At 37.0% G+C, this 13,685-nt stretch overlaps 1 protein-coding gene across 1 annotated transcript in view; it reads right to left on the bottom strand.

Moving 5' to 3' along the window:
- LOC309510281 (NACHT, LRR and PYD domains-containing protein 3-like) overlaps window positions 1–13,685 on the bottom strand; it is a 359,584-nt gene that overhangs the window by 315,059 nt on the left and 30,840 nt on the right. The window contains exon 9 of the mRNA XM_082191284.1: window positions 3,632–3,802. Within this exon, the coding sequence (XP_082047410.1) occupies window positions 3,632–3,802 (171 nt within the window). The remainder of the gene's footprint in view (window positions 1–3,631; window positions 3,803–13,685) is intronic.

Raw genomic sequence — 13,685 nt, 5'->3', positions numbered from 1 at the left:
GAAACATTAATTGCAAGTTATAAAGAAGGAGGATTAGGATTGATTGACTTAGAAGTTAAAAAGAAGGCCATAAGGGTAAAAACGATGAAAAAGTATTTATGTGATAAAGTGGAGTATGGATGGAAAGGTTATATGAAGGATGTGCTGGACAAATGTAGTGGATGTGGGGAAGAAGGGCTTTTTATGGGATTGAAAAAGCCGATGTATGACAAAATGCCGCTGTTTTATCAGGAAGTGCTAAGTGTGGGCAGAGGTCATATACAGAAATATACAGTATGAGTGTGAAAATATAAATCAAGTTTTAAAACAACCGATATTTTTATATCCAAATTTTAGAATGAAAGAGAGAGTGTTTTATGACAAATTGTATATGAAAGCAGGAGTGAGACAAGTTAAGGATATAGCATATGATGTAAGAGGGTTCTTACCTAATAGAGCCTTATATGATTGTGTTTCGGAGTGGGATGATGAAATCGAAATGTCAAAAGTGGACTCGATGTGTGAAAATATTAAGACAAGTCTGCCCAGAGCCTGGGTAGAGAGTATTGAAAATGAAACTGTTAAACCTGGGGAATGGGGATTGCCAGATTTGTATTTTAGAGTTTGTGGTTGCGCAATAAAGACTCTGGATATATGCGGTACAAAGAAATCTCCTCTCACAATAGGCCAATGTCTGGGTATCTGAGAGAAAAACCTGGGCTGCGTTTCCCAAAGCATTGTGAGATAAGTTGATCGTAGAGGACATTGGTGGCAAATGGTCTTCACGATCAACTTCACAATGCTTCTGGGAAACGCAGCCCTGGACTGGAGCTCAGAGCCACTGCAGAGAGAATTACACAGAGCTGGCCAGTGAAATGAGACAACAGATACTCACTGTCACACATGCCTGGTATTATTATGGTTACAGTTATAATGCATGGATTGATTTGCACAGAAACAGAGTTTGATCAGATCAGAGAAGCTCTTCCTGCACATATTCAAGGTAATGCTCCACAATGGTTTCAGTGTCCCAGGACAGCAGTGAGCTCAACACTGCACAGCTGTGTCTTTAAAACACTTTGGCCAGTGGACAAATGAGAGGCTACTTTTGACAGTTTGCATTTCCTCTATTACAGTGGTGAGATATTATACCTTCTATAATAAGAATAAATGAATAAACATCATGTTACACACAAAAACAAGCAAACTGTAAATTCAATAATCTTTTATGCTCTGTCTTCTGTTTGCTTTCTTGTGAACATGATGATCATCAGATTGACCCATCATTTCAGATGAATATGATCATTTTGTGCAGGCTAAATAAGTCTTCATCCAAAATGAAAGTTATCTTATTACATTCAAATTATTATGTAAATACACTGTACAAAAAACAGTTTTTTTTTTTTTTACTGATCGGTGATGGGACCGAGAGTGAAACTTACAGTCCTAGTAAGAATCATGAGCAGTTAAACTCGCTGTTCTCCAGAAAAATCCTCCAGGTTTTGCACATTTTTAGGTTTTCCAGAATCTTCTGCATATTTGACACCTTTCCAACAATGACTGTATGATTTTGAGATGCATATTTTTACATTAAGGACAATTGAGTGACTCGTACACAACTATTACAAAAGGTGAAAACATTTACTGATGCTCAAGGAGGAAACGATGTATTAAGAGCAGGGGGTGTAAACTATATTTATATATACTATATATACTATATACTAAAATATTAAACTAAATGTTTACTAAAAACTAAAAAAACATTTTTTTCTTCAAGAAATACTGTGTAAAACTGATGTTATTAAAATAATATGCAGGGAAAATCAAGTCCTATGTTTGGTGGACCCTTTGTGTTACAAACCTTATTAGTATTCCAAAGTATTCTAAATTATTTAGATTAGGTTACAAAGCTTGTGTAATCTAACGAAATATGTTACAAATTACTGTATTTTGTAATCTTTAGTAAATAATCTACTTACAATATAGTGTCTCCAGTTTATAATGTGGATCATTCTTCAGATCAGAGAGAAGCTTCACGGCTGATTCTCCTAGTTTATTCTCAGTCAGATTCAGATCTCTCAGGTGTGAGGGGTTTGATCTCAGAGCTGAAGCCAGAGCAGAACAACCTTCATCTGTGACTCCACAATCCCTCAACCTGTAGAGAACAATGACACACTCTTCACTCTCTCAGTTCAGATCAGTTTAGCAGTGAATCCATTATTAAAGAGAAAATACAAACTTAAAGCACAAATAAAATGTTTTGATGGATCATTGGACTGAGATCTAAAATGTCAAAGAGCTCAAAACATGATTATTAAAAATCTAGTCTTTAGATCTGTACTAATACAGTACGTATGGAGTAATGATTTGTTTTAATCGTGTAAAGAATATTTAAAAAAACAGTCCCTGCAGAAAGATGAACGTGATGAACTGCAAGAATAAATCCAGCATGTTCTTCATTTCTCAGTTCTGAATGTGTTGAGATCGAGTCGGTTTAAAATCAAGAGACTGAAGTGTTGATTGTGATGTGACAGTGTGTATTTCAGTGACTCAGTCCTGCAGAATCATGTTCCTGAAGAGCAGCTCATGTGTTCAATCTGTAAGAATTGATCAATTAGGAAATGCCGGACAGTCTGTTTGGGGAGCACCCAGACCCTGAGAGGACAAAGGACCTCTCTGGAAATTACCATTTGAACTCAGCATTTGTGAGGCAAAGTCACACCTCAGAACACATCTCTCCTCCTCTTCCTCACTCCCCCTCTCTCATGCTGAGACCACATGTAAATCACCCAAGAAAATGTATAGTTTAATGTGAATGATTATCACAGAGTATTTTTCATGTTTGGTATCATTTAAAATGTCACAGTGCGACTGGTACAAATGTCTTGTTTCCAAATAAGTAAAACAAAAGGTAATAAGGTTTTTGAGAGTTTATGGATAACTAGCACACTAGGAGGGGTTGGCCTCTAGACAAATGGTCTCCCTACACCCAAAGGTGTAACCTCTGAATGCAAATTTCCATTGTTAAAAGATATTTCCAAGTGAAAGAGGTCCTGGCTATTTAATGAAATGCAGCAGGGAATTCGAGGCCTTTTTCTGTACCTCAGATTCGCCCGTGAGGCTGAGAGAGAGAGAGAGAGATCTTCAGCCTCATGTATTTCTTATTGTTGGGTTTGCATCTCTTCTCATTTTCCAGAGTATTTGATGTTTTGTATCGATTATATTTGAATTGATTAAGAAATTGGCATGATACATTTACCTGACATAATAAATTGTTACATTTGATTATTCTAACTGACTTTGGCATTATTTGCATTAAAGAGTTAAAAGGAATAGTCAAACATTCGCTCACAATTAATGATCCACAGATATCATTAAACCTTTTCATTCATGGAGTCAGATGAAATAACCAGAGAATACATATTCAGATGTATTGCATTAAATCAAAAAATACTTTGCCTCGAGAAAAGGACAGTAACACGTTAAGACCTTCCGCGCTGGTCAGATGCCGGACTTTGGGCCGATTTAGCGTGAGCTTACAAATCACTTACAGTTCAATAAGCTCAATAACACAGCAGCAGAAAAAGGCTGAACATTTCAAATATAGGCGACTTTACATTGTGTTTCATGTGTGAGTCATATATGATCTTACCACAGTGTCTCCAGTTTACAGTGAGGATCCTCCAGTACAGCAGAGAGCAGATGAACTGAATCTCCTAGTTTATTCTCAGTCAGATCCAGATGTCTCAGGTGTGAGGGGTTTGATCTCAGAGCTGAAGCCAGAGCAGAACAACCTTCATCTGTGACTCCACAATCCCTCAACCTGTAGAGAACAATGACACACTCTTCACTCTCTCAGTTCAGATCAGATCAGTTTAACACAAGGGTCCGCAGCCGTACTGCAGGGGGTCCGTCAATTAATGCTTGAAAACATGGGTAAAAAACATCACAAAGTCAAATTTAAATATAAGCACTCTCAAACGAATGCAAGATCTTCCTCAAACAATCTTCATCTGTGACTCCACAATATCTCAACCTGTAGAGAACAATGACGCTGTGTAAACAGTGTGTAAAATGACCATTTTATTAAAGATTGCAATGTGTGATGTGATTTGAATGTAGTGACAAGCAATGCCTCTATATTCTACACTGCTTTATAAAGGATGCCGGTTCTCCATGAACTTGAGGAGAAACTGAGGGACAAATGCCATGCAGTGCTGTAACTATGGAGTGATAAAGAGATAACATTAATAACACCTGAAGTGTAACTTTATCAATTAAATGTACTATATTTTAGTTCAATAATATTCATTTAATATTTTGAAGATATTTTTGTTTCTAAATATTTGTCCAATAATGATCCATTAATGGCCATTTAAAAGAAATTTTTTTTCTAATATGTTTATTACTTACAGTATATTTCAATTAGATTTCATGCTTAGCATTTAGCATGCTAATATATGCTATTGCTAATTAATAGTTTCGTAGCAATCTTTGTTGAACTTAATTGGTTCATGTGGAACTGATGTGCATGATTCAATCATTTAAATCCAACACACTTTTTCAGTGCATTGTTTTCTGTATTTTAAAAACAATTTTGGATTTACTGTAAATCCCTCTGGTCCTCTTCGTTTAGGGGTCACACTTGGCTCCTTCGCGGTCAAAAGTGACCGAAGCCTTAAAATGTCTTTTTTTTTTCAGGAAAACCAATGTAATATATTTTTGTTCAATAATATTTTTTTATTATTATTTCGAATTTAGAAAGGTTTCTATGGTACTATGCAATAATTATATAAAAAAAAAAAAAGAGCATTTTGTTCCATTAGAATTCATATTTTTATTTGTATTATTATTATTTTTCAATAAATGCAACATGTCACATTAGTGCAGGCCTTTAAAATCCATTTTTTGAAGTGAGAAAAGCGTCATCCAGTGGCGAAAAAAAGTAAAAACTTGTGTAATGTCGTGTAACCGCCTGTAGGCTGTACTGTTGCTCCCTTTATAAATACATAGAGAGGCTTTTTGATTCCCATTGTTTTTTTTAGACATGATTTCTCCATTTTATTAGTTTATTTTTTATTTAGATATACATTTAGACATTCTAAAAGACTACGTTTTGTCAAGGTTTAGATATTTTTGTTACATAAGTATCAGGTTTTGCATTATGATTACAATCAAACAATAATGTTTGGTTAGAAAAGGAACACAATGCAAGCATTTTTGTTAATCAGTATTTGATAATTCAAAAAATCTGACAAAATAAGGGATGGATAGTGATAATTCAAAACACTTTATAAAGACATTTTGCAATTAATTGGTATTTTATTCAGTTTAATTCTATAAATGGTAATAAAACTTCAGAAGGGAACAGCAATTATGATCTAACAGCAAAAACAATAAAATAACAGCAAACAATCATTATCAAACTGTAGGTTAAAAAAACAGGAATAAAAATGTAATTATAATAATAAATATTAGTTTAACTATGTACATACAAACTGTAATTATTTTATGTATTGTTGCATATGCAGCAGATATCAGGAACACCTATTAGGCTAAAATAAGACCAAACAATTATTATTATTATTTGTGTGTGTGTGTGTGAGAGAGACAGAGAGAGAGAGAGAGAGAGAGAGAGAGAGAGAGAGAGAGAGAGAGAGAGAGAGAGAGAGAGAGAGAGAGAGAGAGAGAGAGAGAGAGAGAGAGAGAGAGAGAGAGAGAGAGAGAGAGAGAGAGAGAGAGAGAGAGAGAGAGAGAGAGAGAGAGAGTGTGCGTGTGCATTTGAGCGAGAGAGAGTCTCTTTTGTATTTTTTAATTTATTGGTTTTATTTCGCATATTCTCAAAGTTTGCTGTTGCAGTCTTACCAGTTAATTTCTTTGTGTGTGTGTGTGTGTGTGTGTGTGTGTGTGTGTGTGTGTGTGTGTGTGTGTGTGTGTGTGTGTGCGCATTTGAGCGAGAGAGTCTCTTTTGTATTTTTCTTCATTTATTGATTTTATTTTGCATATTATCAAAATTTGCTGTTGCAGTCTAACTAGTTCATTTCTCTCTCTCTGTGTGTGTGTGTGTGTGTGTGTGTGTGTGTGTGTGTGTGTGTGTGTGTGTGTGTGTGGGTGTTGGGGGGGGTCTTATTTGCACTCTTGATGTGTTAGAGTGTCACTCCTTCATTGCTGTGCACTTTTTTTCTGCACAGCGGCTGATTTGTAGTTTGTACCACCAAAAGTTTCTCTGAGTTTTCGTCTTTCCCATTCATTTCCTGTCGGTCATTTTTGAAGGAACCAAGTGTGACATTTTTTTTTTACGACCCTTTACCATATCCGAATCATGTCTATGATTATTTTGTGTGTGTTCACAAAAGCTAATACAACAAACGTCACCAAGTGTCATCGCATTCAGATGAAGCAAAACAATTAAATTAAAAATGTGTTCGGTCATTTTTAAACCGAAGAGGATCAGAGAATGTCAACATTGAAAAGTGGAAGATTAATCAATTTATTAAAGAAATGTTAATTATTAGAAACCTTTTTGTCCCTGATATTATTATTTTTTCTATTTCTTTTTCCTTTTTTATATTGTGCTCTGTTCTATAGGACATTTATTATAGTTTTGTTTTGCCTTATTGTAATGATATTTACTGCAATACAAAACTTTACTTCCGCATTCCTCGATTCCTATGGAAGTCTGTGGGTGTTGTAACTCTGTCAGTTCAAAAACACTGTTGTTTTAATATAACATTTATACTTTGTGTATTTGTGTAATGTTTTGTCTTGTTTGTGATGTGGAGTAATTATATATATATACTATATAGTACTGTGCAAAAGTCTTAGGCATGTTAATCATTTTTCTGTTTCTTCATGTAATCACAGACGGACTCGATGATGGTGAGATCAGATCATACCGGCTGTTGTCAGATTCCTTGTGCATACACAAATCTCACTGGATTATTCCAATTAATGGCAAAAAGAATGTTTGGAAATCTAAACTGATATTTCCTACTGACACACTACAGCAAAATATATAAATAACTGACTTAAAACCATCTTTTTTTTGGGGGGGGGGGGGGGGGGGGATATTAACATGCCTAAGACTTTTGCACAGTACTGTATATACTGGGGAGAACATTTATGTTTTAGGATTAGCATGTTTAATCAAGCATTGGCTCACCTGTGATGTTCACTGATTTAACTGAATATTTATTTAATGTGCATTTGGACTGAAGTAAGTATCACTTGTAATTTATTGTTTAACTGAGTGTCTATGAATCACACATAAAATACTGGTTTTGGTTTTCCTGGTCAAACTATAATTGTACAGAAAATGAGCTCTCAATACAATTTATTCAATTGTCTCTCATTTGTGTTGTGTGGATGTGTAATTTGTGTAAATGTGTAAATTGTAAACGTTTACAATTGTGGTTCTGATGCTTTCTATTTTCTCAGTGAAGAAGTTCATGAAATCATTACTACTGAACTGTAACGGGATATTTTGTTCGGGTGACGTCTGTTTATTTGTTAGTCTAGCCACGGTGTTAAATAAAAACCTTGGATTGTTTTGGTTGTTTTCTATTAGTTTGCGGAGGTGCTCAGCCCTGGCCGCTTTTAGGGCCTTTTTATAACGTGACATACTGTCTTTCCACGCGATTCTAAAGACCTCTAAATTAGTTTGTTTCCATTTACGCTCTAAAATACGCGTTTCTCTCTTTAAAACATGCGTAGTATTGTTATACCATGGTGCTTTATTTTTCTCTCTGACCTTTTTTAATTTAATAGGTGCAACCACATCCAATGTTCTAGAGAGAATGGTGCTCATAGTGCTAGTTAGTTCTTCTAGTTCATCTGTTTGTTTGGGTTCAGGCAGCAGCCGAGACAGATTAGATAAGCAATTTGAGAAATTATCTATGGTAGATGGGAGGATTGTTCTGCCTGGTTGATAACGCGACGCCGCATGACATATTACAGCAGTACGTAATATGCAAGTTACCATGTAGTGATCAGTGACTTCATCACTTTGTGGAATGATATCTATATCGGTCGGATCGGTTCCATGTGATATAATTAAATCGAGTGTATGATTAAGACGATGTGTTGGTCCGGTGACGTTTTGCTTGACCCCAAATGAATTTAATAAATCTGTAAACGCAGCTCCTAACGCATCATTTGGATTATCTACGTGTATGTTAAAATCTCCAACAATTAGTGCTTTATCGACATTGACTAATAGGTCTGAGAGAAAATCTTCAAACTCTTTTAGGAAATCAGCGTAAGGCCCTGGCGGTCTATATACGGTAGCCAAGGCTAGAGATAATAGGGATGTTTTTCTAACATCTAAGAGCGTAACATTTAGTACAAGTACTTCAAATGAAATAAACGTATAACCCGTTTTCTGGGTAACATTTAGAATATCTTTATAAATGGTTGCAACACCTCCGCCACGACCAATCAGACGGGGCTCATGCTTATAACAGTATCCAGGAGGAGTAGACTCATTAATACCGAAATAATCATTTGGTTTAAGCCAGGTTTCAGTAAGGCAAAGTATATCGAAGCTATTATCTGTGACTATTTCATTTACAATAACTGCCTTAGGTGTGAGTGATCTAATGTTTAGAAGACCTAGCTTTAGAAATAGTTTTTGTTTACTAATAGCAACATTTTCTGTTTTAATAACAATTAGATTTTTCCTAGATCCTGCATTAGATTTATTATTTGATCTCACTAAACGAGGAATAGACACGGTTTCTATGCAATGTTCTACACTAGTATTTATATCAGTTGAATTGGTGCAGCAGAGACTATGATTTGGACTTTTGGTTACTAGTCAAAGGGTATTTAACATTTTGGAGATGTTATCCGACAGAAGATCCGCTCCGAATCTGCTTGGGTGTAAGCCATCAGCACGGAAAAGCCTAGGACGCTCCCAAAACAGATTCCAATTCTTCTGTTCAGGATAGCCGTTCAGGATAGCCATTGCAAAGATTTGCATGGATGGGAAAAACATTGCACTTATTTCTGCTTATGCCCCTAATGCATTTGATCGCACTTTTTTTCAACTATTAACTAAATCTTTGCTTGATCTCACAGGGTTTCATTTAGTTCTTGGGGCAGATTTCAATGCGGTGTGGGACAGCGGCATGGACAGATCAGGTGGCAGCGAGACTAGGGACCAACATCTTGCATCTGAGGCGTTGCGCCACTGGGCATCCGATACAGGCATGGTCGACATTTGGCGTTTGTTAAACCCTTCTTTAAAAGACTTTTCATTTTACTCAGCGAGACATAAATCCTTCTCGAGGCTAGATTTTATCTTTGCCTCAAAAGATTTATTTCAAAATATTCAAAATGCGCATTACATTCCGGTTACCTGGTCTGATCACAAACCCATATATTGTTCGGTTACTGTTCGCCCATCTTCCACTAAAGCCCCCAGGTGGCGTTTTAACACTTCCCTACTGCGTGATGAATCATTCAAAACTCAGTTTGAAACTAATTTTTGCGAATTTTTGGAATTTAATGTCGGCTCTGTTTTTGATCCAAGGATACTTTGGGAGGCGGTAAAAGGCTTTATAAGGAGTAACACCACTTTATATGCTTCAACGCGAAACAAAGCACGTGCAGCCAAATTGGAAGCTTTAGAATTAAAATATGCCACCCTTGATGCTTCACTGCAACATAATTTTAACGATTACACAGCCCTACAGAAGGAACTGATTAAAAAAGAGATTAACTCTCTTCTGAGGCGCCGTTCAGAATTCCTCATGCACAAAACAAGACAAACTTACTATTTTAACTCCTCAAAACCCAGTCGTTTACTAGCAATGAAACTCCGGACGGATGAGCACTTTGCTGATATTTTTTGCATTAAAGACAAAGACTGCACTATACAATGTGACCCAAAGAAAGTAAATGCTTCTTTTGCCTCCTTTTATCAGGAGTTATATCATTCGGAAAGTAATTTTGATAAACATGTCTGCGATAATTTCCTGAATGGCGTTAAACTATCCCGCCTTAGCACTGATGACTCCATAAACCTAGATTACCCTATTACATTGCAGGAGTGCGAGGCAGCTGCTAGGGACATGCGTAAAGGTAGATCACCAGGGCCAGACGGAATTCCACCCGAATTTTATCTTACCTTTTGGCCCCTGATCGGTCCGCTTTTATTGGATATGATCCTTTACTCGATCAGAGTGGGATCATTTTCTAGGGATGTTAATTCTGCATTAATTTCACTGCTTCTTAAAAAAGGAAAGGACCCAGTTGAGTGCTCCAGCTACAGGCCTCTTTCGCTTTTAAATGCAGATTTAAAGATTTACGCGAAATTACTGGCCCGACGGCTTCAAGGTCATATGACAGAACTGGTTCATAGTGACCAGACAGGGTTTATAAAGTCTAGACTTGCTACAGATAATGTTAGAAGACTTTTACACCAGGGTTCTTGCAGGTTTCAGCAAGTCAAATTTAAGACCTTTTTAAGACATTTTAAGACCATAAAGTTTGACATTTAAGACCTACACGACGCATTGCCAAAAAAAAAATTCAAATCAAAGAATTCATTTTATTTCAATGAATTAAGTAATTGAAAAAACATTAATTTAATTTACAGATAAAACAATCACATTAGTAACCTTCCACACCCAACAACGTGTGTCAGAATCAGAATCAGATATATAATTTTTTTTATAGAAAATTGTACTATGCATATTATACTGTAAAAAACACATAATTAGTTGATTTTAGTTGATCATAACTAGAGATGAAATGGCATGAACATTTCATTTCAATGATTATAGTGACAAAAATTACCACGGTTATCACAGAATCCTGTTAAAAAAGTACTAATACTACACAATGTCGAAAACCAGCAAATAACAAATAAAATTAGCATCAATATGCACTTTTTTTTTTACATAAACATTAAAATAATACCATTAAAAATGATAGCCAGATTTTAAAAGTGTCTTGCAACATGTTATATACTAACATGTACAAGTTCAAATAAAGTTTAGACAAAAAAGTTTTTTTTATAAAAAGATAAACCTCACATATTTCAGACTTTAAATCATTTTTTATAAAAAGATAAATTACTGACATTTACAATGCACTTTAGCTTATCTTTTATTATTAATAGTAAAATTCGGTCGGATTTTCCCGTGGCGTCTGTCGTTGCCATGCACTGCGCTCTCCACAATGACAAAGAAGTTTTAGTGGCTAATGGATTTCCACCGGCGAGAAACGCTTGCTGTAGCTCTGCTTCAAGATTTATTTACGGAGAAGAGAAAAACACCCTTAGTGTTTGGGTGCACCCGCATCCTTCCAGTTGAGTGAGCTTTCAATGTTGTTACGGAAAGGGGCGAAGCTGATTGGTTGGTTCTTGTCACATGACCTGCGGTGCGTTTGCGGCATTCTGAAGAGTTGAGATTTTTTTTATCTCGCTGCGCCTGGAAAAAAACGAGTGCGTCGCTTCAATTATGAGCGCGTGCCTACATTTGAACGAACTTGAGCACGCAAAAGATGCGATATGTGAACGGCCTGTTGGCGAGACCTTTTTTAGACCTGACTAAATGAAATTTAAGACCACGGATGAAAATCTGGCCGTTTTTAAGACATTTTAAGGCCTTAAATTTAAAGTTCAGAATTTTTGACTTTTTAAGACTTTTTAAGACCCCGCGGGAACCCTGTTACACGTTATAGATGGAGCTCAAAGCTTAAGTTCCCCTGCTGCTGTCCTTTCACTAGATGCAATGAAGGCCTTTGACCGCCTGGAGTGGCCATTTCTGTGGTCAGTGTTAGAGTTCATGGGAGTCGGTTTGCCGTTTATTAATATGACTAAGGTCCTGTATAAAAACCCTACAGCTGTAGTACTTACGGGCAAAATTAGTTCTTCTCCCTTTGCGGTCTCGAGAGGATCAAGACAAGGCTGCCCTCTTAGCCCTCTGTTATTCGCCCTTTCTCTTGAACCACTGGCGCAAGCTATCCACGGCTCACCCACAATCTCTCCAATTTCCATTAGAGGAACACATCATCATGTCTCACTGTATGCTGACGATGTTTTATTGTATTTAAACAACCCAGTGCAATGTATCCCACATGTTCTGTCTACCTTTGATCTTTATGGCAAGCTTTCTGGTTTCAAAATAAACTGGCAGAAATCAGCTTTGCTACCTTTAAATCAGGCAATGTGTAATGTTCCCATCCCTGCATCTATTCCAGTCACTAAAAACTTCACTTATCTGGGGATAGATATCTCTTCCTCCATACAGACAATTATTAAAAACAATTTTTGTAAAACACTTAAAGTTGTGGCGGATCTGGACAGGTGGTCAAACCTGCCAAATTCGCTTTGTGGCAGGGTAGCCATAATCAAAATGAATATTCTGCCCAGAGTCAATTTCGTCAGCTCGATGCTCCCCCTTCCCCCGCCCCCTAATTATTGCCGGTGGCCTGTCTCTCCCAAATTTTAAGTTCTATGAGTGGGCCTTTACACTTAGACCTCTCCTATCCTGGTTTCAATCTGATGCTCAAGTGTCTTGGCGAACTTTGGAGGAACGGATGATAGCTCCATACTCTTTTACTAACATTCTGCATGCTAAAATCTCACCCCATCAGTGCCGTTTGAGATTTGGTCCTATGATTTCATATTTGTTATTGGTATGGAGGAGGGTGGAGAAATTGGCTGGTTGCTCTTCTGTTTGGGACCCACACTTTCCTATATTTAACAATGAGAGGTTGTTGATTGGCGGTTGTCCTATTCGATTTCCTGATTGGGAAAACAAAAACGTTTGTACACTTGGTGATATTTATGGGGAGGGGGGGGGTTACTCACTTTTCAGAACATCTGTATTAAGCATGGTATACCACGTACCTCCTTTTTCTTTTATTTGCAGTTGAGATCGGCTTTAAAAAGCAATGGTGCCCCTTTACAGGCCCCTCTCACACCACACCCACTTCGAAAGTTGTTTCACTCTGTTGGGAGTACAAGGGGTTTTGTGTCGAGACTCTACTGGTTCGTGCTGCGGTATGCTTATAGACCTCTGGCGTTGGACACGGTGTGGAGGAGAGATGTTCCAGATTTGGCACCCACATTTGATTGGGATAAAGTGTGGATCAGTATGGGTTTAGCGTCCAGGAACCCCGATCATCAGCAAATACATTATAATTATGTACATAGGGTTTATTTAACTCCTAGGACGCTTCATATGATGAAGGTTATCAACGATCCTACGTGTACTTTATGTTCTTCCAAAGTGATTGGCAGTTACTTTCACATGTTCTGGGAATGTACCCCAGTGGCCGACTTTTGGAAGATGATTGCCTTTAACCTCTCTAGGTTGTTTAAGATTAGATTACCTTGTACACCTGATACACTCATTTTGAATGATCTTTCAAGGTTGGGTTTGACATTGGATAAGAGAAGAGCATTGCTGGCTGGACTTACGGCTGCAAAAAAATTAATTGCCACACTTTGGAAACCTCCACATTCACTCTCTTTTCGGGCTTGGGTTTTAACATATATGGATATTGTTTACTTGGAGTTGTCGACTGCTAGAGTCCACGGTGCAAAAGAGTCAGCAATAGAGGCTTGGCATTCACTGTTAACCACTCTTCGTGGGCTTCAGATTTAAGTTGTAACTGAGATTTGGAGATCTGGATCCAGGGGGCGGATGGGTTATACCTGGGTTTTTTTTTTATATATATATATATATATATAT

This window comes from Leuciscus leuciscus (assembly GCF_965113295.1).
Source record: "Leuciscus leuciscus genome assembly, contig: SUPER_11_unloc_8, whole genome shotgun sequence".
Lineage (NCBI taxonomy): Eukaryota > Metazoa > Chordata > Actinopteri > Cypriniformes > Leuciscidae > Leuciscus > Leuciscus leuciscus.
The sequence above is the reverse complement of the archived record's forward strand: the minus strand, read 5'-3'. Positions and strand labels throughout refer to the sequence as shown.